Genomic DNA, 27,896 nt, shown 5'->3' with positions numbered 1-27,896 from the left:
CGGCGGCCCGGGGTGACGGTGCCGCGGGGCAGCGGGGCCGGGGCCGGCCGGGGGCCGGGGCTGGCGGGGGGCCCGGGCGGCGCGGGGGGCCCGGCCGCGGGGCAGCAGGAGGAGCAGGACGACGAGGAGGAGGAGCAGCGCGGCCCGGGCGCGATGGACCAGTGCGTGACGGTGGAGCGGGAGCTGGAGAAGGTGCTGCAGAAGTTCTCGGGATACGGGCAGCTGTGCGAGCGCAGCCTGGAGGAGCTGATCCAGTACGCGGGAGGGCTGCGCAGGGAGATCCTGCAGACCGAGAGTACGTGCAAACCCCCCCGCAACCCCCTCTGCCCAGGGGACGCGGCCCCGCTCCTCCCTCCGGCGAGGGGAAGCCCGAGATTGGGGGCGTTGTGGGCTGGACACCCCTGAAAACTTCGGGCTTTGTGGGCTGGGAGCCCCCCTGAGGAGAGCCCGGGCTCCAGGGACCCCCATCCTGAGAAGAGCCTGTGCTCTGGGGACCCCCATCCTGAGGGGAGCCCGGGCTCCAGGGACCCCCATCCTGAGGGGAGCCCGGGCTCCGGGGACCCCCATCCTGAGAAGAGCCTGTGCTCCAGGGACCCCCATCCTGAGGGGAGCCCGGGCTCCGGGGACCCCCATCCTGAGAAGAGCCTGTGCTCCAGGGACCCCCATCCTGAGAAGAGCCTGTGCTCCGGGGACCCCCATCCTGAGAAGAGCCTGTGCTCCGGGGACCCCCATCCTGAGGGGAGCCCGGGCTCCGGGGACCCCCATCCTGAGGGGAGCCCGGGCTCCGGGGACCCCCATCCTGAGGGGAGCCCGGGCTCCGGGGACCCCCATCCTGAGAAGAGCCTGTGCTCCAGGGACCCCCATCCTGAGAAGAGCCTGTGCTCCGGGGACCCCCATCCTGAGAAGAGCCTGTGCTCCGGGGACCCCCATCCTGAGGGGAGCCCGGGCTCCGGGGACCCCCATCCTGAGGGGAGCCCGGGCTCCGGGGACCCCCATCCTGAGGGGAGCCTGTGCTTCGGGGACCCCCATCCTGAGAAGAGCCTGTGCTCCAGGGACCCCCATCCTGAGAAGAGCCTGTGCTTCGGGGACCCCCATCCTGAGGGGAGCCCGGGCTCCGGGGACCCCCATCCTGAGGGGAGCCCGACTCCGGGGACCCCCATCCTGAGGGGAGCCTGTGCTCCAGGGACCCCCATCCTGAGGGGAGCCCGGGCTCCGGGGCCCCCCATCCCAAGGGCTCTGTACCGGGGATCTTCCCCCGCAGCCCCCGGAGCTTTGGGGCGTTGTTGACAGGGAACATTTAAAAGGTGGGAGCAGGGCAGGTTTATGTTGGCTATCACAACAAGGTTTTTCACCCAGAGGGTGGCTGGGCGCTGAGCAGGCTGCCCAGGGCAGTGGGCACAGCAGAGTTTAGGGAGTGTTGGGACAATGCTCTGAGCCCCGTGGTGGCATTGTTGGCGCTGTCCTGTGCAGGGCCAGCAGCCGGACTCGCTGGTTCTGGTGGGTCCCTTCCAGCTCAGCATATTCCAGATTTGTGTGATCAATCTCACCCTCCCGGGCCTCCTGGAGGGGTTTGTTTGTTCCCGGTCAGCAGCTCTGGCGTGCCTCTGTTGGGTGACAGGCGGCTTGGTCGTCCCGGGGGGATACGGAGGAAATAGGGCAGAGCTGACCTGTTTGCTTCCCCCCTCCACTCCCCGCCCCCGTTTCTTTTCTGTTTTTGTCTCTTTTCCTGTGTCCCTGAGCTGTGTTCCTTTGCTGGGCCGGCTTTGGCGGTGAAGCAGAGGTAAACAAGGCTCGTGTGTGTGTCACAGCTGATGCTGGGCGCTTGCAGAGCTGTAAACACGGGGCGTTTCAGGCTTGCGAAATCCCGGGCACGGAGGTAGGGCCGTGTTCGCTGGAGTGGGAGGGAGTGGAGAGGCAGCTGAAGTGATTTACCAAGGCCATGCAGGAAGCGGGTGATGGCTCGGGGATTAAAAATAGGAACTGTGAGAGCAAACTGTGACCAACTGTGCTGCTGCTCTGCTTTTGTTTTTGTTTGGATGGGGGAGGTCGTGGTTGCTGTTGTTTGCCTGTGCAAATACAGGTGCAGAGCTCGCTCGGGAGTGTGGATAATTCCAGGAACACAAGCACCAGTGTGCTGGAGCCGCTCTGTGTGTACCCAGAAGTTTCTGTAGAGAGCAGACATGGAATTCTCATTGTGAGGGGTTTATTTGGGATGAAATAAGGCTTGGTCTTTTTGGCATTGTTTTGACCTGTGTTTCAGTAACTATTGTTTGTGCTGTTTGGAACAGCCTGGGCTTGGCCATTGAGGACAGTCACTAAAATATGTGTGTTCACAAAGTGAGGTGCTGACCTTGCTGGAGAGCTGTGTGTGTCACCCTCACGCTCGTGTTGGTCTTTGTTGGGCTCTAAAGGTTTGGCTGTGACGTTCCTGTGGCAGCCCCAGAGCTTTTACTCCCTTTGTAATGAATTTAGAAGGTTCCAGTGTGTGATTCCTTCAGGATCCTCATTGGGTTTCCATCCAAGTTGGATTTGGCACTGTCCAGTGAATAATTTCAGCACTTACCAAGTGATGCTGTCCCAGAGAGCACATCCCAAATTGAGCTTTCTTTCAGTGAGTGCTCTAGAATGAAGCCAGTACTTTGCTAATGCACCCTCAGACATCTAGGGACTCCAATTTTGGCATCTGAGGGTGAGCTGGATTCATAGGGGTCAAAATTCTTGCTATTTTCTCTTTTCTTTAACATGTTATTTGTAACTTTCTGAAAAGAACAGGTATTTTCAGCTTTTACCCACTATCTTGAGGATTTCTGAAAATGGCTGGAACTGAAAGCAGCCAGCCACCTCAATGTGGAAGTCTATTTCAGGGCTATGAACTGCAGAAATAGGCTCCTGGATGTAATTTCAAAGGAAAAAGGAAAGAGAAATGAAAGCCCTGAGTGCTGAAGAAGAGGTTAGGACAAGATCTGAGAGCAGAGATGCATGAAAGGACCTTAAATAGGCACTGGATAAAAAAGGAAGTGGGTGGAGAAGAAGAAACTATTAGAAACTGCCTAAGCCTCTAAACTGGTTTCCTTCTCCCCCACCACAAGTGTATTAAAATGTCTTGGGCTGATTTCATGTTGCAGCCTAAGGGCAGACCATCCCTGTGCTCAGGCCTGTGAATGGGAGGACAAATTTGTTTTCCTTCTCTGTTCTCTTAATAAATCTGTCTTCTGGAGTGGCCAAGGATTGCATGTTCTTGGGTGGTGTAAGTGTGTGCCTGAGTAAACTTGGCACTGCCCTCTGCCCTGTGCTTGCTGCTTGTGGGCCAATACATTGAATTTTTTAAATTGTGACTGTGCACACGTCACAGAGAGAAGCTCTCAGTCCTGTGAACCCTGAATTAGCAGCAGGGATGGGATGGCTGCAGATTTTCTCCTGATTTAGTGCAAGTAGCTCAGAGTTTGGTTGGAGCAGAGAGAAAACCTTCTGCAGCTCTGATGGCTTTTCCTCTGCAGACATTTTCATTGCTTTGCTGCAGTTGGCTTTGTGCTACGATGTCAGGGACCAAAAATTCACTTCTTTGCTTGTGGTAAGAGCAGGCACCCATGTGGGTTGGTTGGATTTTAGCTTAATGGCTTGAAGAAAGTGCATTTCAGCCTCTCTGTTTCCTGGGGAATGAGTATTTCCATTTTACTTGGTGCATAATCTCTGGCTGGTCATTTGGCCATGGCAAAATTCATGAGACAGTTACAGATCCTTCATGTTATTTCAAGTGTTTGTAATAAAATTTAAATAGCAATGATTATTCTTGAAATAATTTTAGGTGATGAACTTTTTGGAATAGTCGAGTGGAATTTTCAGTTTTAATTTGGGATGCACAGAATCACTGAAGTGACTATTTCAATCTTATTTCTCCTCACTCATCCCCTAGGAAAAAAGCCACAGAACCCCATTAGCCTTTTGCCCAGGAGATGATCCTTGGCTTCATGGGGCTGCAGGGAGGAAAAAGCATGGTAAAGGTTATTTTTGTTCTTAGAACCCATGGCTAATGCAGAAATGCTGTGGAAATTTGCCCTGGTGGGGCTGGGCAGGAGCTGTTGCTGCTCACAGGGGGTGGCTCAGTGTGTGACAGTGCCAGAGCAGCTTTCAGAGGGTGCAAGAAGGAAGGGGCCTAGAAAAACGGCTGTGAAATTATTATCTGCTCCCTATGATTGCAGTTTTTTCTGGATTTCTTTGCTCTCTGCAGAAACTGGGCTCTTAACACGCTGCTGAAAGCAAAGATGTGTTAAAACATGAAATCAAAAAGGAACAAACTTAAAAAGTGAACACGTTTTCCATAAAATCCTTCTTCTGAAGAGATATTTTGGTGATTTTGTTTTTTCACATGAAGGCTCTGGGTCTGGAATATTAGGGAGACATTTCTGAGCTCCTCTCCCACTTAAATTAACCTTCCCATGCAGGAAGGCTGCTAAGTCTGTGTCCCTAAAGGAAAAATTCTTCAACTTTGAGAAAGGAGAGACCTTCAGAGGTAAGACTGGAAGGGAAATTTTTTCTTGTATTTTTAAATCAAAAGCAGGAAGAAAGAACTGAAGTAAAGCACCAAAAAAAGGTAATTTTTTTTCTGACTCAAGCTTCTGAGTGATGCTTGAATCAAGGCACAAAGGGTGGAAGCTGTGATGTGGTCAGGGCCTGTAAGCCTGTCCTGTTTGTTATTTTCTTCACAGAGTGGGTCATACAGCAGTGAACCTGTTGGACATCAGCTAAGAAATGTCACAGAGAATATTTCTAGAGAATAAATCTCATAACAAGGTCCACAGGTCCTCCAAGGACAGCTTCTCATCCACTGAGGGGAACTGGGAACTGTTCAGAGCTTCTGCCACAAGTCAGGGAGCAGAAGTTTCACACAGCTCAGACACACAGGCCAGTAGCAGTGGGGGCTTGTGGGGCAGGAATTCATTATTGGGCCATCATTAATCCACTTTTGCTTGCATCCTGAAGTTAAACCTGGTGTTCTCATGTACCTCTAGGGGCTGTCTAAAGAAAATGATCCTGATCAGTGTCCTTCTGTTCTGTGCTTAGAGATTTGGGAACTGAGTGTGACTTTGAGATGTTTATTCATCTGCTGTGACTGGGACACAGGAAAATGTGTCCCAGTCACAGCAGATGAATAAATTTTTTTACATTAAATTTTTAAACTGTTTTACTTGTTCAGTGTTACTGTGCACCCAGCTGGATTCCTAATTCCACAGGAGAGTTTTCATACAGGTGAATTCCTGTACATCTGCCTGCAGTTAAGCTGATCTTGCTTTGCAAATACTCTCTAGATTGCATTTCTTTAATGCCACTTTTTGTCTGTTGATGCTGTTGCATATTGAGAGATTTGATATTCCAGTTTTTCTGTAGCAAAGTTGGTGATTTTCCTCTCTTTTATCCAGATCAAGATGGGGACTTGTCGGGGACGATTTCACTTGTTATGACCCAGTGTTGTAAGAGAATAAAAGACACAGTCCAGAAGCTGGCCTCAGACCACAAGGACATCCACAGCAGTGTATCCAGGGTTGGAAAAGCCATTGATAAGGTATTTGTTTTCTGCTTTGACTGCATTATCACAATATAACACAACATTTAGATTTTTCCTACAGTTAATCTGAACTAAATATTCTGTCAGCTGCAGAAGCAAAGGCAAGCCAGTGGGCAGCCAGTACTTGCTTTGAGAACTCTGCAGCCAGCCTGTTCCCTCTGGGACAGCTCAAATCTGATTTCTTACAGAATAGACCCTATAGATCTTACAGCATGTAGAAATATTTTGTGTTTTATCAGTTTAGCAAAATGTTTTCTTCAATGTGTGCCTCAGTAAGAAATACTGTTAGTTTTTATAAATGTGTATATATGTATTTCTAGCTGATTGTCAGCAGCAGGTAACTCTGAAGTGCCATTTTGCTGTGGCTGCCCCATCCCTGGAAGTGTTCAAAGCAACTTTGAGCAGTCTGGTCCAATGGGAAGACCCTGCCATGGCAGGGGTTTGAACAAGATATCTTTAAGGTCTAACCTAAAACCTTCTGTGATCCTGTAAGACCAGAGAATTTTTTATGAAAGGCATTTTGTACCTCTTTCAGGGGTGTTACTGGTTTTGGGAGCTGAATTTTACAGCAGTGCTCTTAATGTGCAATAGAGGAGATTCAGCATCTCACAGTCTCTGTGTCTAAATAAGATAGGGCAGCTTATCTTTGGTGCTTTACATGTGAGACATCTGAATTCCAGGTTCAGTAATAACTGGGATGTGAATATTATTGTACCTGGTTTTGTAGGTAAATATTAACAATTCTTTGAAATTATACTGAAATGGTGCTACATGTATACTTTCAGGCCATGCTTTTTTCTCTCTCTTCTTTTATATAAAAGTAATATATAAATTACTTCTATTATATATATTGTATATTGCATATTATAGATTGTATATTATATATGCTATATGCTATATATTATGTATAATATATAAATTATTAGTTCTGTGTGCAGGGAGTCTGATACTTGCTATTATGCACATTTTGTGGTAGCCTCACATCAGATTGTGTCTCTGACAGGATCTAAACATTTGTTCAGTACACAGCACTGATTTATCCTTTGGGAATCTCATTTCAACTTTGGTAGTGATGATAATCTGCTAAAGCACAATGTAACAATAATGAGATGAAGAAACAAAGTACACAATGCTGCATTATTAGGCAGAATGTCCATGAAACTTGTGTTTTTTGTTTATGTCTGACTGACCATCCTGGAGAGTTCAAACTTTGTACTAAAAGCTTTAATCCACACATCACTGTTATCCAAAGCTTAAGGATTCATCTGTCTCAAATCCTTGCTGCAGTATCTAAACCAATTAACTAGAGTAAAATTCCATCCTTATTACCAGCTTGAAGCCTGAAATAAATCTATGTAATCTTGTCCTAAGTTTTTAAACTTTCCAATTCAGCCTTAGCAGGTGGACTGTGTACAAATACACCTCCAGGTTTAGCCATACTTTCATTTAAATCCTCTGAGGTAGAACAGCCCCAGATTGTATGGAGAGGGTGTCAGTGTTCAGTGGAAATTGTGATGGTATTTCTTAGAAGCCAAAGAAAATGCTTACAAGCATAATGAAGCTTAGGCTTGAGTCTAATCTCCAAATTACTGCTTCACTTGTCATGGGAATAGTTTTTCCAGTGTTCTGTTCTGATGTTTTAAGTTTATGTAGTGTTTTTATTTGAAAAATAAGAGATGTAAATAAAAGCATTTTGTAAAATTTCAGATATGTTGCTTGGTAAAATAGTAGAAAGGATCTCATTAATCTGCTCTGTTCCTGTTGAGTGTCAGAAGGGCTTTTTCAGCGAGGTCTTCAAAGATGAGCTCAGCTGGCTGTGTGCAGTGTGCTTGTTCCTCTGGATTTTCACTCTCACTTTTTGTCTGTGGTGTTTGCATTAAAATATTAAAAGCAGTGGGAGCTGCACAAGTCCCCAGTTCTGCTTGTAACAAAGGATGTTGTTCTGGGAAGTTCAGAGCACAAGTTAGGATTGCCTCCTTAAATATGTCCTTGGTGGAATTTTTTTGATTTTCCCCAGCTGTAGTATCTTAAAGGGCCTACTTTAAAATATACCTTAAAGTCTGGGTATTTTTGTCAGATGAATGTGTGTAATGTTTAAATGCAGGTGAAATTCAGCATTTCCTTGAACTGTAACATTTGGAGCAAATCTACCATATGTACCCAGTGCAATTTCCCTGTGCTGCTGGGAATAAATATAAACATAACCATATAAAGAGATAAAAATATAGATTATATATAAAATATAAATATCAATATAAATATAAAAGATTTTTTTTATTTTCACAAATATGGTAGTATCTTAAAGGGCCTACTTTAAAATATACCTTAAAGTCTGGGTATTTTTGTCAGATGAATGTGTGTAATGTTTAAATCCAGGTGAAATTCAGCATTTCCCTGAACTGTAACATTTGGAGCAAATGTACCATATGTACCCAGTGCAATTTCCCTGTGCTGCTGGGAATAAATATAAACATAATCATATAAAGATATAAATATATTAATTATACAAATATAAAATAAATATAAATATTAAAGAAATAATTTTGATTTTTCCAAATATGGTAGTATCTTAAAGGGCCTGCTTTAAAATATACCCCAAGGTCTGGGCCTTTTTGTCAGATGAATGTGTGTCATGTTTAAATCCAGGTGAAATTCAACATTTCCTTGAACTGTAACAATGGAAGCAAATCTACCATATGTACCCAGTGCAATTTCCCTGTGCTGCTGGGAATAAATATAAACATAGCCATATAGATATATAAAATATAAATATCAATATAAATATAAAAGATTTTTTTTAAATTTTCCCAAATATGGTAGTATCTTAAAGGGCCTGCTTTAAAATATACCCCAAGGTCTGGGCCTTTTTGTCAGATGAATGTGTGTAATGTTTAAATGCAGGTGAAATTCAGCATTTCCCTGAACTGTAACATTTGAAGCAAATCTTCCATATGTACCCAGTGCAATTTCCCTGAGCTGCTGGAAGCTACACTTGGAACGTGCCAGCAAAGTCCTGGTTGGCACCAGAGTCCCAAACTGGAATTGCCCTCCCCCATCCCTCCACCATCATGTACTTAAGCTTAAAGCAGTAGAAGTAATTGTGTAATTGATGTAGTGAATTGATTCTCAACACATTCTGGTCAAAACCTGCTGCTTCCAAAATAAAACACTCAGTAGAGTTTAAGGCAGCACAGCCCTTGCCTTGATTCACGAGACTGGAGTTCTGTTTGTGTCACATGTAAGTCCTCACTCACTTTACAGACAGATTGACATCTCCAACCACTGCTCATGGTGTTACTGAGCCTGTGTGCTCAGGCCCAGGTGCATGGCCTGGTTTGAGGTTGGGAAATTGCTAATACTGCTGCTCGTTCCATGTGACACAGCCACATGGCAGCTGCTGTTGCATGTAGAATCAATAGACTTCCTATTTAGCAAGCTGGGTGTCGCAGACATTTCTCCACAGAAATCCTTTCTTTCAGATTTCTGCGTCTTCGGGAGGCCAGAGGCCCCCGAAGAGAAGGTAAACAATTATTATCAGCTGCTGTGGAATGCAACAAGATTCACCTTGATTAGCTCATTTTCTATGTTTATAATTAAGGGCCAATCATCAGTGCAAGCCAGGGGACTGAGTCCCTAGACACAACTTTGTTGTAGATTCTTTTCTATCTATTCTTAGCTTAGCTAGCAGCTCTGCAAACCTCTCTCTATATTCTATTTAGTATAGTAATAATGTATTATATATATTAATAAATATGCCTTCTGATTCAAAAAACAAAATTCACCGTCTCTCTCTCACCAGCTGCGCCCACACAGGTCGTTGTAATAGCTGGGATTGTGAAAGAACTTGCTGCCATTGGCACTATTATCTGCCATTGGCAATTTCAGGTTAAATTTCTTTTTTCCCATATGGGACAGGGTTATACATAAAAAGTTTAGTCTGGTCAGTTTTTAAGTTATTGTAGTTGTGGTTTGTGAACTTGGCTGGGCCCTAGACTTGTCTGCCTGCAGAGTTCCCTCTGAGAACAGAAACCCTTAGAGCAAAATGAAGTTCAAATTTGGCATCAAATACATTAAATTCTGAAATGCCAGAGCTTTGTGTGTTGTTTGGAAAGTTTATCTAATAAGCTGAACCTCTTTTCAGGGCAGTCCTATGTGGATTGCAAGCTTCTGATCCATGAAAGGTTACCCTGTCTTCCAAAGAGCATTTTCTCCTTTGAAAGGAAATGTTTGCATCCATTTTTTTCTGTATTGTACTGGCAATTTCTCTGCTTCCAGAACTCGTCATGTCACTGTTGTTCAGCAAGTTGTTATCAGGTAGCTCATTCTTCAGTGTCCCTGTAAATCAGTCACTCTTTGGAACGGTTTGAATTCATCTCCAAGCATGTTTGATAGGCTGGTAAATGTTTTCCCTCTAGGAGCACTCTGAGTAGTGGTTAAATGCCTTCATTTAGGAAAGTAGGTGGAGTAAAGGGTAGTTCCTTCCATGTACCCCCTGAATTTATATCTGTAATAAGGCAAACATTTTAATCCAGTCTTTGTTTTGGGACAGCAGCCTTTTGCCTAAGTTAATGTTCATTTCATGTAAAAACTTGTGTAGGAACACACTAAAAACCTTTACTGAACATCATTTAATTGTGCTGCTGTGAAGAATGGGGCTACATAAATACAGAGTCTCTGCAAGTTGAGCTTTCTATTATGTGTAAACAGATTGAACAGAGAAGATAAACAAATGTTTTATTTGTATTTTGGGTAAGAATTCAGAAAGGAGGAATGCACAAAGTAATCTGAACTAAATAACTGAGGAATAAAACTGTCCTTAATCATCATCCTTCTTCATATCCTGTTGTAACATGGAGGGTTGTATGTTGGTTGAAAAGGTCCAGCTTGTGTTTGTGAGCATCTTGAAGTCATCACATTCTAGCACTTATTGGTAATGTGCTGTACATTGTATCATTAGTGTATTTAGCACATAATTCTGTACAGTTTGGCCCCAGGCTTGCAAATTAAGCTTTTAAAAAAGATGTGTTCCTCAGGAGTACTAACTGACACATGGGTTACTTTGTGTTTTTTGGGTTTTAAGCTTTCTGGAGTTTTTAACTTGCAGAAATGCTTTGAACTGTTGAAATCTTACTACACCCCACGTGCTGTCAGTTAGCATACTGTTAGCATTTACAAAACAAAACCGAGGGTTGTAGTCACCAGCAGATCCTTCATGCCTGACAGTTGTGAAATATATAAGCCAAAGGCAAGTGATAATTTTTTCTGACATGTGGCAGTCACTCACTGTAATCTGTGCAATCAGTTCCTAAAGCTCCTCGGCACCCAGAGGAGGCAGAGCTGTAGAATCCCACATTTAATACAGACCTCAGAATCGTTTAAAACTAACTAAAAAAGATTATTGGAATGAGAACCTGACCAAGACTGAGTTGGTCAGAGAATGACTGAGGTCCTCAGGTTGAATGATGGGACTTGATAACTTTGTTATGTGACTTGGAAAGATCTAATGGTGGGGTTTGTAAGGGCTGGTAGGTTTGCTGTTTCAAAAGAAAATGAGCATTTTGAGGTAATTGGTTTCAGCATCTCTGCCCCTGAGCAGTGAGAATGATGTGATCATGTTTGAGGCATAGGTGCAGCTTCACTGGTTGGTAACTGCCCAGAACTGTCCAGTTTCTGCTTAGGGGATTGTGTCATTGCTAGGACTTGGAATTGCATGAAGAATAACTTCTAGTCAATTATTTTTAGATTAAAGATGATCTCCACCCTGGAAATGAGGTAACAAATGTGAGTTTGTGCATTCTGAACCCTGTCTTATATCCTTAGTGCTTTGTTAGTGGATTTGTTTGTTACCTACTGGTGGTGGTTGGACACTGAGAGCAGAGTCAGCAAAGCTGATGAACCTTTAAGGATTTGACTGATCAGCACAAATAAGAACAGTATTATCAAGATGTTAAGTTTTTCAAGATACAGCTTAGAGGTGAACAGCATGACAAGGAGTTACAGGTTAAGACACCCAAGTGAGAATGTTATTAAATGTGTGACATGAATCAGTGCCAATAATTTAAATGCTCACCTCGCTCCACCATCTCAGAAAGGTGGAAAAGTCAGTTTGCCAGGCTGAGGTTAATGTTTCACTGAGAGCTTGCTGAGAGCCCTGAAGGAAGCAGTGGCTTTGGAGCTGTGTGGGCAGGGATGAAAAGGCTGTCCCTTTTTCATGGTGACACAGAGCAGCATCAAAGGGGACGTAGAGGTGCTGATGAAGGAAATTAGTAAGTGGTGAGTAACAGGAAGGTGCAGTGTGAAGTTGAGCTGTGCATGGGAAGACAGCTGGTACCAGCTGGGTGTTATCTGCCCTGCCTGTGTGACAGAAACCTGTGTTTGTGAGAGGCTGCTGTTCCCATGTTGTGCAGGGCTGTGGATCCTCACAGCTCCTCTGAAGTTCCTTCTTGGGAGAGGGCTGTAGTCACCAGAGCAGGCAGCAAGCAATGCACTGGCTTCTAGACTCTTTATTTTGCAAGAGGCTTTTTTTAAGCAGTGGGTGAGGATTTTTATTAAAATTAACCTGCTTGCCCTGACCATAAAACGTGTTAGCAGTTAAAAATCCTGGTTTATATCTTGGATTAGAATAAATGTTGCTCTCCTGCTGCCAAGAGGCAAAGTGCCAAGCAGTGCCAAGTGTTACCAAGGAGCCAGCGTGACAATGTCTTCAGTTATTGCTGGAATATGTCCCTAGGCCACTGGCCTAAAAATACATGGCACTGGGATCAGCTGGGTTAGTTCTAAAAAATATCTCTTGGATCTTCAAAGCTCAGCCTGTTGTTGGGATGTTGGGGTCATCAGAGATTTGGGTTTTGTTGTTTGGATGTGGGGAGAAGTGACTTCTTGCTCTTTCAGCATTGCTTAGCCAGATATGTAAAAATCCTTAAGTTAAAGCATTACTTGCAATTTGGTGTGCTGAGTTAACAGAGATATATTGATGACTCTGTCTTGATTCTAATGTAGGTGATTTTGTGTTCTGTTCTCTAAACATTTTCAGGTTTCATATATGGAAAGAGCCATTTCTGCAGGTACTTCCTTCAGAAATCCATCATGGACTCAAACCCCTTTATTAGCTAACTAGTTTTCTAACTTTCTAGTTAAACTTGTTGCTGTAATTCCTTGTAGTGAATAATATTCAGACTTGAAAGGAGCAGCCTAAAAGATTTCTTTTTCTTCCTCCACAGGAGGTAATGAAGGAAGCTGCCATGTATTTATTTCACTTCGGAGATAATTGAGGGCCCAGTGAGTAATAGGCAGAAGGCATCAGGGTGGAGCCACAGGTGTCCTGCATGATTAAAGAGAAATGGTGTGGGCTGGTTTGTTGCAGCCTATTAACTGTTAATTTGTGTCTTTCAGAATTTTGACTCGGACATCAGCAGCGTGGGGATAGATGGGTGCTGGCAGGCTGACAGCCAGAGGATCCTCAATGAGGTGATGGTGGAGCACTTCTTCAGGCAGGGAATGCTGGATGTAGCTGAGGAGCTCTGTCAGGTAACAAGTGTGGCTGTTGAAGGTTGTCCATTGAGGAAGATGAAGCTTTGTCTTGGCTTCCTCATTTGAATTTTCCAGATGAATATTTAAACTGTCGGCCAACCCATTGTTTTTTATGCTTTAACGAAAAAGTCCCCTTTTTTTTTGTCTTTTCAGGAATCTGGTCTGTCAATAGATCAAAGTCAAAAAGAGCCATTTGTGGAGTTAAATCGAATATTGGAAGCATTAAAAGTTAGAGTTTTGAGACCTGCACTAGAGTGAGTCCACTCATTTATTTTCCCCATGTTTTTTAAGGAATGCTCTTAACAGTTCTTTAGTTTTTTCACTTTCAGTCCTCTCTTTGTGTATTCTGATGTGTCCCTGCTTGTCCTTTGAGAGGGGTAGTGAGTGAATTTACTGAGTGGATCTTTCCTTTTCCATCCCCTCTGTGTCACTCCCCATGGGAAGTGATTAACTGAGGGTCTCTTTCCTAGATTAAGGGTTCACTTGAATCACTTGTGGTGCTGCTTTAAGGAAGAAACATCACTTGGAGGAAAAGTTGTTGGCCAATGATGATGCTTGACTTTCTGTTGGATCATTAGTAACCTTATTTTAAGAGGTCCCATTGTGAAGGATACCAGGACTTATTTAATGTGTGTGTACCATGAAGCCTTTGGGGTGAGCAGAACTTGACTTGGATCAAAGTTCTCTTGTCCTTCAGTCACCCTCCCTCTCCAGACAAGGGACCAGAGGGTGGGAAGAGCCTGGGGTGGCAGTGTTGTTAATGAGATTCCTCCTGAAAAACAGTAAGAAACCCCCTGAAATCCCTCATCCTGTTTTTTTTTTTAACTTTTCTAAACTTAGGTTGCTCTCAAAAGTAAGAAAAATCAAAACATAGAAAACAACCAAACAAACAAAACAACCTAACCAACTTTAAAGTGACTTTTAAAAAATAAAAACAGTGAAACTGAAACAAATTCAAAATTTGTCTTTCATTCCAGAGCACAGATCATATACTTAAGATAGAATTTTTTGCATTATTCAGTTAAGCACATTTTCATATTAACAACATTTTCTGTTGCCTTTTACATGAACCAACATAGGTGTGTCAATTGAGCATTATTGGCATCTAAACTCAGTGCAAGGACACTCTGATATTCAAACCCTGGTGTTCATTGACCAAATCCTGGGTAATGCCTCTGGGTCATGCAGAGTTTGACCTAAATAGTTGGGCTTTGAATCTAGTTACCCAGGTGGAGAGCTGGGGTGGTTTATTGCTGTTCAATTGGCTAATTGAAGGGAAGCAACACTGACATTACAGCTGAAACAAGATTTACTGTCAGCTACACCACATATATCTTGTAGTTCAAATAATAGCAGAGCTGTGAAGGGTAATCCCTGAGGAACAGTAACTTGCTGTTATGAGTGTTCCCTTGAAATCTCTAAATTCATTTCAGCTCCAGTTTGCAGTGCTTTAGGCCTTACTCATTGCTACTGAGTTGTATCATGTAGTTTCTGCAACGTGTTAAATATTTTTCAAACAAAGGAGAAGGCATGGTCGTCCCTCAAAGGAATTTTTATTTTCCAGCTGCATGGGCAGACAATGGGGTGTATTGTCAGCACAGTTTGTGTGTAGGCTTACCCCTCCCCATCTTATTTCTGTGTATAATGTTTATTCTGTTTCAACTGGACAGTGCAAAAGCTGTCTGCCTCTCTTGGCTGCTGCTGGGCACAGAGGGGCCTTATTTACAATGGTGCTGCTGATGTAGAAGCCATGGCTCTGGGGAGGAGATCAGCATGTGACAGAATGTCATGGTTTGAGCTCTCTGGCTGAGGGGGTTCCCAAATTACAGCCAAATCTTTGAACCTCCAAGTCATTTCAACAGGAGGAAATCACACAGAGGCCCAACCTGGGCTCTGAAGGGCCAGAATACACCCTGAAAAATAACTGCATTTCTTTTCCCATCACCAAACCACGGTGAGAAATGTCACTGGAAGTTCATGGCATACAGAGATTACACAGCTCAGAGTGCAAGGCCAGACTAGGCCTCTACAAAAGTCAACTTCCACAGCCCACAAGGGAAAACAAAAAAGTTATGGCCAGTCACATTCTATTTAAATCTGAAAGGTCCTATTTTTTAAGTGTTGAAATTTGTATTAGAAAGAAAACCTGGATAACAAATACAGTTAGGATTTTTTTTTTTTTTTTGGAGACACAAATACTGATTTCCATCACCTCAGCAGGGTTTTGAAGTCCTTTTGAAAAGTCATTAATTTGACAACTCCCTTCCCATGGCAGTGACCAGGAGCCACCTGTGTCTGTTTTGTTTCCAGCCCTGAGTGAAGCTGAGCACAGACAGAAAGTGCTGGCAGAGCCAGAGAAACTGGTTGGCTTTTAATCCCAGCTTTTCACAATTTTACAGAACTGCTGATGTTGTGAAGGTATTTCCCTTTCATTTCCTCCACAAGTGTTCAGGAGGAGGGATAGAAACCAGTGCTGTGTGAATGGCCCCCATGTGACAGAAAGTGGCACTGTGCTCCTTGGGCTAAAATTGGCACCAGCGAATAAAAGTTCAGCCTGAAACAGCCCCAGACTGGCCCGTTGCAGGGTCAGGCTGCTGACAGCGGTGTTGAGGCAAAGTGTCACACAAGGATGATTAATTACAGTCTCCTGAAGCAGGACATGGAGTATAGCAGGTTTTATCCATGCAAAATTGTGAAAAGCTGGGATTAAAAGCCAACCAGTTTCTCTGGCTCTGCCAGCACTTTCTGTCTGTGCTCAGCTTCACTCAGGGCTGGAAACAAAACAGACACAGGTGGCTCCTGGTCACTGCCATGGGAAGGGAGTTGTCAAATTAATGACTTTTCAAAAGGACTTCAAAACCCTGCTGAGGTGATGGAAATTAGTATTTGTGTCTCAAAAAAAAAAAAAAAAAGATCCTAACTGTATTTGTTAACCAGGTTTTCTTTCTAATACAAATTTCAACACTTAAAAAATAGGACCTTTCAGATTTAAATAGAATGCGACTGGCCATAACTTTTTTGTTTTCCCTTGTGGGCTGTGGAAGTTGACTTTTGTAGAGGCCTAGTCTGGCCTTGCACTCTGAGCTGTGTAATCTCTGTATGCCATGAACTTCCAGTGACATTTCTCACCGTGGTTTGGTGATGGGAAAAGAAATGCAGTTATTTTTCAGGGTGTATTCTGGCCCTTCAGAGCCCAGGTTGGGCCTCTGTGTGATTTCCTCCTGTGGAAATGACTTGGAGGTTCAAAGATTTGGCTGTAATTTGGAAAAGAGATGCTCTCTTCTCTTCTGCCTGTAAACAGCAAGTTGCACAGGTCCTGGTATTTGCTGGGTCCTTTGGGGTATGATTTAAACTTAATTTAATCTTTAGGCTTTGTTAAATTCATTTTAACATCTAAATCCCATGTGGGAGCTGAAGGGAATCCTGTGTACCTCTGGTTTGCAAAGCACAGTGTAAACTTTAAAAAAAATCAGATGGATTTGAGTCTCAGAAGTGAAAATGACTGGGTGTCATTTTGAGAAGAGGTAGGAAGACAGGTGATGTGATTACTAATAATTTTGGGCATTTGTAGAGAATATGTGGATTGAGTGTTTTAAACCTCCCTTGCTGGTTTTTTGTTTTTCTGTTGGAAATAGGAACAGCATGTCCCAGACTGAGCACCTCAGGCCTTGCCTCTGTGGTTGCTTTCTTCTGATATAAATTTGTGCTGCCACTCAAAGACCTAAAAATGGAAAGCCTGCCTAAAAGCTAATTTGGAAAAATAGACTCAACCTCAGCAAGATGAAGTACTCTGTCATGTGGGTGCAAATATTGGCAGGGAGAGGATGGAGGCTCTTTTGATGCAATAGAGATTAATATCTCTTTGTGGACTAGTCTTAGTGTTTATTTATAACAGATTTTGTCCTTCATGTGCTATGGTTGTTAACCTCAGGCTCTTGTTTTTGTAGCTGGCATTGTACTTTATTGCCGTAATATCCTGTTTAAACTGTGCACACTGATCATAAAAATGCAATTATACCCCAACTTATGAGACCACCCCAAAACCCACTCAGCACCCATGGTTAGTGAGTGTGCTCTTCCTGGTGGAGATGCAGGAAAATCTGGAACTGCCTGAAACTGGGGACAGTAGGGCTTGTTTGTAGTTCAAAGGCTCCCTTTTCCACTGTTTCCTACTGAAAGGTTACTGTGTCTTTACAAAGCCTTGCCAGTGAAGTCAGGCTCCTGATACTTCCACCACAACAAATTGAAAGTGGATACTTGCTCATTAATGCAACATCCTAGTGCAGGAGGCTGACTTGCTTTGAAAGCCTTCCCAATACAGTGAGAATGCTTAATTTTCTCATGTTAGTATTGATTGAAAAGTAGCCTCACATACCCTGGTTTTTTTAAGGAACACAGACTTCCTCACTTCCTTGCTAAAAAGTGAAAAGCTTTTTGCTTAATAGGGCCCCCACAGTGAAAATAGTAGAACTAATTAACACTAATGAGAAACAGATGTACTGGAGGACATTGAAACTTGAGGTTCTTAAGAGAAAGATTGGATTGATTTAGGCCTGACTAAATGGAATCAAGGGAAAAAGAAATAAACCAGCACCAAAAAAAAACCCAAGAAAGGGATGGATAAATCCTAAATAATTAAGAAAAACTTGAATAAAATGCTTTGACAATTTCAGTTCATTTTACTCTCTCTGTATGTTTAAGAATTCTTTCATGTTATTTAGGAGCCAAACATTAGTGTTGTCATGGTGAAAGAGACACAGAAAATGAGAAATATTTTTATTATCCAAGTTGAAAATAACACAGAAAGCAAAGTTTAAGCAGAGTAAAGTGTAATATTTAAACTGATTTCCTTCCCCAGTGTGAGATCTTGATAATGTGGTCCCATAGATGCAGTTCCCTCTCCAGGGCAACAGATGCACACACACAAACACGGTGCCTTGGACATGTTTGGTGTATGAGGGTGTTGGAAAATGTTCTTGGTCAAACTTCTTGACATGCAGCTGAAGAGCTGTCAGTAGTTGTTAAGATTTAGAGTGCTATTAATTGAAATACAATAGACTTGAGCTATTTCTGCCTTATATTGTGCCTAATTTAGTCATGTCTTTCAAGCAGTGAACGTTGAATTTTGCAGTGCTGAGCCTCTACAGCAGCACCAGAATTAACATCGTCCACATTTTGTGCTCCATCACTTGTAAAGGGCCTTGCCATTTTCTGTGCTCTGTGGAGGCTCTCAGAAGTTCAGGGAACAGTCCCACTGTCCTTGGAATAGATGTGGATAATAGATAATTGCAGTGATTTCATGTGCTGTGGGCTCACATTTAATTGCTCTGGTGTCACGTCCCATTGTGCCTCCTCGTTCTTGCAGGTGGGCGGTCTCCAACAGAGAGATGCTGATGGCACAGAACAGCTCCTTGGAATTCAAACTGCACAGATTGTATTTCATCAGCTTATTGATGGGTGGGACTGCAAATCAAAGAGAAGCACTGCAGTATGCGAAAAACTTCCAGCCCTTTGCCCTAAATCATCAGAAAGGTACATTTTTGGTCACATTAAAGCATTGGGATATAGCACCTTGGAGTAAAACATGTTCCAAATATGTTTTACTCCATTATTCTCAGTTTGTTAAAGGCTTCTTCTTTTTGGATTTATCATGTATAACCCAAATCCTTTCAATTAGAATGATCTTCTTTCTTCTTTTTTTGAGAGGGCTCAGAAATAATACCTGAATGATTGCACATTTGCTTAAATTTAAGGGTTTTGACTCTTTAAATAAAATGTAGATTACATCTAGAATAGGCCTGCTGCCAGAGTAAAGTGCTAAAAATGCAGAGGAATGTTCTTGGAATAGTCATCTGCTATTTTCTGCTGCGTGGGGTAATACAAAGAGAAATTAAACTTTTGAAAAATGGAGATCATGTGAGTTAAATGAACCATCTCAAGCTGAATCCAACAAATCCTATTTTTTTAGGGTGCTGTGTGTGTCAGAAAGCTTACAAAAACAAGTAAACCTGCTAGAAGCAAATTCCCAGGCAGCACACCCTGGCAACTCCCCAGCCAAAAAGTAGCAGGAGTGGAGCTCTCCTGGCTGTCATGGCTGTCGTTGTTTGTGTGTATCTGCCTGTTTTCCATGTGAAAGCTCCAGCTGGAGACCCCATCTCTTGTTTGTTTACAAACTCTGCTGTTGCTGCTCCCTGGCAGATATCCAGGTTCTGATGGGCAGCCTGGTGTACCTGCGGCAGGGCATCGAGAACTCGCCCTACGTTCACCTCCTGGACGCCAACCAGTGGGCTGACATCTGTGACATCTTCACCAGGGATGCCTGTGCTCTCCTGGGGCTCTCAGTGGAATCCCCTCTCAGTGTTAGGTATGCTGCTTTTCTCTTGCTTTTGAGACAGGTGCTTCATGGTTTGGTTCCTGTTTTTTGTTAAGGACAAAAGAAATGACTCTTGACTAGCTTGCTTTAAATACAGGGTATAGTTACAATTAACGAGCCTGCAAAGGTTAAAAACCAGAGGTTCCTGTGTGCTGGACTTTACCCTGCACCACTGCAGCTCAAGAGGAAGCATTCCTGGGTGGAATTTATCTTCCATAGCTTAGACATAACTGCTAAAGATGGGGATGGCAATCAGCCAGTTATTCCCACAACAAATGTGTGACAGCTGTCCCTGCTGTTCAGCTGAAAAATAACCCTGAAAATGTGGCCATGATTCCATCAGCATTTGTTAATTTTGTTTGGTTTTTGTTTTTGTTTTTGTTTTTTTTTTTCCACACATTACTAGTCATCTTCTTAAAAGAATGCTTAACATTTATGTTGTGGTTTCAGCTGCTAAAATTTCCAAATTGTCTGCTGGGCCTCTTTTGCAAAGAAGAAAGAGGCACTTTTAAACTCAGTAGCTAATCTGACAAAATGCAAATCTGTAGGAGGCTGTTGGAAATATGAAGAAAACCCAACCCAATCTCCTTCTAGCTTCTTTGAAGATGAAACAGATTAGCTGCTATTTAGCCTTTGCATGTCAGTTCCCCCAGTACACTCCCCTGATGTTCTCATTTTCATTTAAAATGTTAAACAGAAAATAAATGATATGTGTCTTTCTAGGCTGGATTTGGTACTTAGCAGAAGCTTCACTGCTTCAGGTTTTTTTAAATTTTTTTTTTTTTTTTGCTTTATTTTTTTTTACTCTTTCCATTCACTATTGTTAGATTTCTGTGCTTGGTTCAGAGCTCTCACATTGTTAAGCCTTCTGCTTTTCCTGTTTGTACCTCAGTCACAAAATACAACAGAAACAACAAAGGGAGCACTTCAGACTAATTATTTTTCTACAATAATCTTTCAAGTTTCAGTTGGAGTATTTTATAGGTATTTAGAGCTTAAATGTTTTTTTTTCATCTTCCTCTTGTTTCATGCAAATAACCAGCACTGCCTTAGAATTTCATTGCTCATGCACTGATGCTGCAATGCAGTTTTCACAGCACATGGCCAAGAGACTTTTGGTGATGTGGAAAGTCCCTGTTCTTGATGTTTGGAGTGGTGGGACATCTGCTCTGCTCCTGGTGTGGAATTGATTGTGCTGAAATGTATTTACTGTTTAGGTGCTGTTGATGCTCTTGTCATAAACAGGACTGTTCTCATCTGGTGTGAGCTTGGAGTGCTGCCGATCCTTTAGGAACTAAACAAGCTTGAAGTGAAATCTCTGCTGTAAAATATTTTGCTTTATTGAGCATGAGTAGAGGGCACTTTCTTAATGCTGATTGGCTTCTCCCTGTACAGACCTCATGGTCTAACTTATTATGTGGAGACAGCAGAAAAACTTCTGTGTTATGGAGGTTGTGGTTTGGGCTCTTGAAGGACTACAGGAATTTGAATTTACTATTGACTTGAGTTCTTATATTCTGAAAGAGCTCTTCAGAGATGTTTTCACACTAATGCTATTTGTTAGACTTCTCACAGGGTTAACACAAGTTATACTCTGGGCTGAATTAATAAAAAAGCAAAGTGTAAGGGTTAAAACAGCCAGGAGGTGAGGGATAGAATTTATTTATATATATATATATATATCTGTGTGTGTGTGTATATGTATGTATGTATATATATATGTGTGTGTATATATATTTTAGCATAGGCAAGAGATCCACAGGTTTCACATGGAGGAAAGGCATGACTTATGTAGACAATAAAACTTGCACAAGTAGTAAAATAATCTGCCAAACAAACAGAGCAGGCTGATAGCAAGGTCAAATCCTGTTTCTGTTGCTGGTGGTTTCCAGTACTGTCATTTGAATTAAATCCATCAGGTCATCTGTTAATTCATGGCAAACTCTGTCATACTTCCTTTTGTAAAATACTGAAATATTTCCAAATAATGTGCTGAGTTCTGGTAGTGGGTAAATCCCAGAGGAGGCTGAACTGTTTGTTGGGACACAGACTTTGGGCAGTTTTATACTGCTGTTCTTGTCACAGGCCCTGCTTTCCTGCCTTTCCTTACCTACCTGCTTTTTCTACATTTCTTTTCTTGGTTTAAGGTGAGGGTGGAAAGACACGTTTCTTTACATGATAATTATATATAATTAAAGGATTATGAGTTGTGTGTGGGTTACATGGAAACTCTTGTGCTGCACATACTCCACCATAGCTGAGAGCAACCTCCTGTATAAACTAATGTGATGTCTTCCTCCTGTACAGCTCAAAATCAGAGTGGGTGGTAGAAGAAATCAATTCCATATGAATCTCAGAGGAGGGATTAACTGTTGTTTTCTGTCCACAATGTAGTACCTAAAACACATGGATAACTGATAACCTGCCCCAAACTCTTGCTTGTCTGTACTTCCAAGCTCCCTTCAGGTATAACAAGATGTAAATGAAAAAATACAACAACCTTGTCTCCCAGTTAACCTTTAAAATAGAAATGTGAGAAGTGTTGCTTTCCTAACATGCACCTCATATTAACATGTCCTTTTTCTGCAGTTTTTCAGCAGGTTGTGTAGCATTACCAGCTCTAATCAACATCAAGGCAGTAATTGAGCAAAGGCAGTGCACAGGGGTGTGGAACCAGAAGGATGAACTCCCGGTGAGTGGGGGCTGAGCTACCCCTGGGGCAGATTTCTGACAGCAAATGCTGTTTTCAGGTTTGTTTTGTGCTGCATGTTACAGGATGTTTTACATGGCCACCACCTCCAGCAGCTCTGGGGCCTGGGGCTCACAGACACCCCCAGACACTGAGCCAGGCAGCCACACAGGCTGCCCCAGACACAGCACTCCCTCAGCAGCTCCCACACAGGACTCACCTGAAACAAAAGTACAGGCAGCCAAGATCTCCTCCTGCTCCTTGGCTGGAAATGATTGCCATTCAGCAGTGAAAGCACAAACTCCAGATTCACAGGCAGACACGTGCTCATGGATCCTCAATTACAGCACGACCCCCTAGCCCCCTTTTCCAGCTTTTCCTCCTCAGTCTCCTTCCCCTGCACTTTCCTCCTACAGTTCATATAGTTCTACTGATCCCCTCTCCTCAGGGTTAGATTTGTGCCTGTTGCAAAGTCCAGGTTTGGTTGCAGTTTCTTGATGACCTGTCAAGGTTGTTTCTTGTTGTTATCTCCATTATTTTTTGTCCATCAGGTTTGTACCTCTGTTTTGTTTGTTGCCCCTCCTTTCACTTGTTATCCCCTTTCAGATTGGAAAGGTCTTTGACAAATGACCTTGAAGAAACTGATGCTCTCACCTTCCACTTTCCCAGAGATGTTTTGTATAACTGGAAAGAAAATGGGTCCCACAGAGACACATTCACTTCCCCTAGCTAGGCTTGAGCTCAGTCCAGGGCTTGCTTTGCACTGGCTCTTTATCAGGCAGACAGGAGATGAAAGAATTACTGCTGCATCTGGGGACACAGGAGCTGGGATCCAGTGCATTATGCTTCCAGCACATCTCATTTAGATCAGTTGAAATGAAGTTCAGTTGTTATGAAACCCCAGTTTCCCTTTATAGCTCTTGCCAAGTGTGTGCAGCTCTCCAGGGACCTGCTCCTGATTTGGAAAGGAAACTTATTTAGTGCAAACTGGGCATGAACTGAGTTAGCCTCTTCCACTGCAGCTGGAAGAGATTCATTTACAGAGTAAGGAGTGCTGAGTTTTCTCCCTGCTGTGTTTTCTGTAATGCTGGGAGTGTAACCTCTGAGTGTGACAGATTCCTGCCTTGCTGTCCAGCCAGGGAGCATTTGGAAAAAGATTCCTGTCTGATGCAAATCAGTTAATAATACACGTGTGTCTCCTTGCATTTTAAATGGAAGGGTCTCTAGTGTCCTCTGCTAATGCAGTATGGGGGTGGGAAACCTTATTTTCCTTGTGCAGAGACAGATTAGGTAGCATGAAAAGGTCACATTGTCAGGTTTTGTTGAAGGTTAAACCTTTGAACAGAGGACTGCTCAGAGCCAGGTGAGCTCTGGTGTGATTTTTGCAGTTCTCAGTTAATTACTGAAGTCACAGACCTGTTCTTCTCTGTTATATGTCCCTTTTGGAAATAATTTTGTACTGATGGCAAGAGTTGTGCTGCACAAGTATCTTCTGTGTTGGTACTGAAAATTAGTGATTGTGATATGCTTCATTATTCACATGACAGCAAGGTGTTGGCAGAGCCTTTCAAGAAGCCGTAGAACATGAATATAGTCAATCCAAGGGTTTTTCTCTTTTTTAATTTCTCCCTAAAATGAAATCTATAAATTACTTTTTATTTTCTAGCCTGTGAGTTCCAGAAAGTCTTGATGGTTCACCAGCTCAGTTTTCCTGCCAGAGCATAGATTTACAAAAAAATTTGCACTTGTCCCTTGGCAGAATATGCTGTTTTGTTGTTACTCCCCATCCCCAACATAAATCACCATTTTAAGATCACAGTCAAGTATTTTTGTCTGGGAAATTGTCAGGCATCCACACAATGGATTTTGTTGCTTTCACAGTTGAATTGTGAAATCTGTTAAGTAACTGCCATGACCTAAAGGGGTTTTATCTAGAAATGTAATTTCCTGAGATAAATTATGTTCATTTCTTTCACAGATTGAAGTGGACCTCGGTAAAAAGTGCTGGTATCATTCAATATTTGCCTGTCCCATTCTTCGTCAGCAAACAACAGATAATAATCCACCTATGAAATTAGTCTGTGGTCATATTATATCCAGAGATGCTTTGAATAAAATGTTTAATGGCAGCAAGTAAGTACAAACAACATACAGATAAGAACACATCTTAAGACTAGAATAATGTGTTGTGGGAAAACTGAGTTCTTAATTAAGTGATTGGTGGAAGCTTGTTAATCTTGGAGAATGGCTTGACAGCTGCATAAACTGGGTTGGTGCACTGGAGAAGAGCATAATAAACCCTCTGATGTTGTTGAAAGTGAGCTTGCATGAAGGAATGCAGCAAGCAGAGTAATTTTTCACTTTGTTGCCACCATTGTGTTGTCTTAAATTCAAACTGGAAGGCTTTACACACACAGTTTTTCCTTGGGAGCAAGGTTAGTAATGCATGAAAAATCTATTGAAAACTAAAATTAAACCTCTAGGGGAAATATGGCTTAATAATTGAGCAGGGAGAGGAATTATAACTGGAAATACTCCTCCTTAGATATCCATGGGATCCTTCAGGCTTTTGGAGAGAAGGAAATGGGAGAGACAAATCTCTACAGATTTTCTTGAGGAAGAACAGTGGTTGTTTGGATTAAATATACAGCTTCTGTGGAGGCTGTCAGCTTAATTTAGAGCTCTAAGTCATTCTGGGAAATCCAGTGTGAAAATAAGTGAGGCTGTGAATGAAAATGTCAAGTGATGTTTGCATTCTGTGCCTTAAGGGATGCCTTTGTGGGTGACTTTGGGTGACTTTAGCCATTTGAAGCTGTAAACTTGCTGCTGCATCACTCCTGTCCCTGATCACTCATTCCTGGTGCTTTCATTGATCAGTTTTACTGACAGCACAGCTCTGACAAATTAACTCTGGAGGGGTGGGTGGGGGGAGAAGGTAAAATGCCCAAATGTAGGAGATGGGGGGCAAAATGGATCAATGCTTCAGAACAGGATCAATTTCTTCAAAAAGAAGAAATACTGTAAGTAGGTGGGATTGTCTGAGAGACCTCAGCAGGGAGACCAGGCTGACCCTTCAGTCAGAGCCTGCAGGAGGTGATCTAAGTGGGTTGGAAAATCACAGCATCTTGGGAACCAGACACTAAAATGAACTGGATATTGACGAAGCCACAGTGAGAGCTACCAGCTGATTTAAAATTTCTGCAAGGCCAGGCTGGGTGGGTCTGGTGGAGTGTGTCCCTGCCCTTGGCAGCAGGGTTGGAATGGTCCTTGAGGTCCCTTCCAGCACAAACCATTCTGTGATTCTACAATGCAACAAGCAAATCCACAAGTAGGAATAATAACTACGGAGAAATTGCTCTTTATGATAATCTAGTAATTCAGGGTGACAGGTGAGAGACTACAACTAGAAGGAGAAGCATGGTAAGTTCTCTCTCAGCTAAAGGTGACTTTTCATGGAGCCAGGTAAAGTGTTGTGGCTTAAGAGTGCAATTGTTTCCTGCTGCAGAGGGACAGCTCAGTGCCTTTAATGCTCTGTTGTCACACATTGCCCCAGTTCTAACACATTGTCTTTGTCCCCAGGTTAAAATGCCCCTATTGTCCAATGGAACAGAGCCCTGGAGATGCCAAACAGATATTTTTCTGAAGAAAAGTTACATTATGCAGTTTGTAAGTGACACTCTGGATTTCAGGTGCATTTCAGGAGAAGTAAAACACTCTTGTTCCCTTTTATGCAGCAGACTGAGGACTCCTATGTTTGTATAAGCTAATGCTACAGAAACTTTGCCAACATTTAGTATATACATACCAAGTGGAAATGCTACAGAAATATTATTACCATAGGGCTCTACTATACTCTTGGTCTCCATACCTGATCAAGTTACTACACCAGCAGTTGTCATTCAATGCAGGTTTTTGTACTTAATTATATGGTGACTTTTTACTTTTTAAAAGCAGAAATTGATCACCCCCATTTGTTTAATATTCTTCCTGCTATTATTCTATCATTTTATTGATAACTGTCATCTTAGAGAATGTTTGTGGACAAAGTTTTATTTCCTGTAATGTGTACATAATTAAAGGTAAATACTTCAGAAAAAAAAAGTTTGATAAATTGAATAGTCGTTATAAAACTAATTTGTATTTTTTTCGCTGAAAATGCTGTGATATATTCTGAGTTTTTCTTTCAAACATTTTTTCAACTTTTACATAGAATTCAAAGTAAATGTGCATATATATAAAGTATATAAAATATATAGCCCCAAGGGGCTACCTGTTGAAATCCATCACTAATTTATAAGGGTGATGTGTGGCTAAACTGCTACTGGGGCAGAGAGGGAATAGGAAATCCTGTTCCTCTGGTTTCACGATTGAAAAGCGTTTGTGTAAGAGAACATTCAATAAATTCTGAAGTGGAAATGCTTTTAGTTGATGACATTTGCTCTCTGGCCTTTGTAGTCATGTTCTTTGAACTTTGTATTCAGGATTAGGCTATAAATGTCATGTTGCTGTATAGTTTAATAGTCATTATAGTGTGCTATTTATAAACAGTTATCAAAACCAAATAAATTGTAGAAGTATTCATTGTTAAATGGGGGGAAAAGCATGTTCTGATGCAGTCTACTGATCACAACTCTGCACTTGGCAGAACTGGGCCCTACGTCATATATTAGGAGGTAGCAAGTTTTCTGTAGCTTGAGAACACTTTGCTTCTAGCCTTGTTTTTGTAGTAGAATATTACTGCCATTGCCACTTTCTCTGCTAAATTTGTCATATTGTTGACTAGGTAAATTTGTACTCATAAAGGAGATGTAGATCACGGCAGTTAAATCTTTTTTAGTGTGCATATATTTGTATTTATTGCACTGTCCTATAGTAGGGCAAGCAGCCATAAGGCATGCAAAGCTACATGTAAAATTATATTTCTGTATTGTGTAGTTAAACAAACAGCAACCAACCAACCCCACGCTCGTGTGGTTGAACACTGACACACTGGTTGAACGCACTAGCACAATGCACTACAGACTGAAGACCGTCTTTGGGAAATCTACACCTTTTGAATTTGTCTGTCACCTGACTGGAGAGACTGAGTCGGACTCTTGTGGGATCAGTGACAATGGACAAACCTACAGAGACATTATAAAGTGAGTCAAGGCACACAAATTTTAAACTTCAGATGTGTTTGATACATGTGAAAAAACGCAGGTGTGTGATTTTCTGCAAAACTTGCATTGTATTCACACTGAGTCCTAAACAGCCGCATTACCAAGTGGTGAAATCAACAATAAACGGGTGAGGATATTATTTTCCATGTAGGCTTCCTAGTCTTGCTGAAATTGCTTCTAATATTTGCTTTTGACTGGAATTGCTTAATGCTTTGGATCTATATGAAATGGGACATGAAGTAATTAAAAACCCAACAATCCCAACAATAACAACCCCCCACACAGCCAGCCTGAAGTATGAGTGCTGCATCTTTCTGTGTTACACTGATGGTATTTTAGCACTGGTGTGAACACCAGTAAATGTTGGTAGCTTAGAGCCCAAAGATGGAACAGCTATTAAATGGAAATAGGCTACAGATTCACCTTGGTTATTAAATATCATGTTATGGATCCATAGCTTACTCAGAAACTCTATTCTCACCAGATCATTGCCATTCTTTCCCTGTCTGACTTAAAAATCCTTGCCTGCAGTTGTGCAGCTCCACCAACAGATGCTGCTCACGGTTCAGTACTGAGAGT

At 42.4% G+C, this 27,896-nt stretch overlaps 1 protein-coding gene across 1 annotated transcript; it reads left to right on the top strand.

Moving 5' to 3' along the window:
• The first annotated feature begins 72 nt into the window (after positions 1–72).
• On the top strand, positions 73–27,805 carry RMND5A (required for meiotic nuclear division 5 homolog A). Its single transcript, XM_058803043.1, has 9 exons — positions 73–295; positions 5,418–5,560; positions 12,956–13,090; positions 13,247–13,347; positions 18,459–18,625; positions 19,292–19,457; positions 22,056–22,158; positions 24,134–24,288; positions 25,735–27,805. The coding sequence occupies exons 1-9, from the start codon at positions 154–156 to the stop codon at positions 25,796–25,798; spliced, it is 1,176 nt and encodes a 391-aa protein (XP_058659026.1). The 5' UTR covers positions 73–153; the 3' UTR covers positions 25,799–27,805.
• The last annotated feature ends 91 nt before the right edge of the window (positions 27,806–27,896 follow it).

This window comes from Ammospiza caudacuta, chromosome 4 (assembly GCF_027887145.1).
Source record: "Ammospiza caudacuta isolate bAmmCau1 chromosome 4, bAmmCau1.pri, whole genome shotgun sequence".
In the NCBI taxonomy this organism is placed as follows: Eukaryota; Metazoa; Chordata; class Aves; order Passeriformes; family Passerellidae; genus Ammospiza; species Ammospiza caudacuta.
This window is presented reverse-complemented; position numbering and strand designations above follow the sequence as displayed.

Excerpts from the sequence above, each read along its gene's own strand:
- RMND5A (XM_058803043.1), top strand. The coding sequence starts at position 154 with ATGGACCAGTGCGTGACGGTGGAGCGGGAGCTGGAGAAGGTGCTGCAG. Across the intron at positions 5,561-12,955 it reads TTGGAAAAGCCATTGATAAG|AATTTTGACTCGGACATCAG; the intron begins GTATTTGTTTTC and ends TGTGTCTTTCAG. Across the intron at positions 18,626-19,291 it reads TGCCCTAAATCATCAGAAAG|ATATCCAGGTTCTGATGGGC; the intron begins GTACATTTTTGG and ends GCTCCCTGGCAG.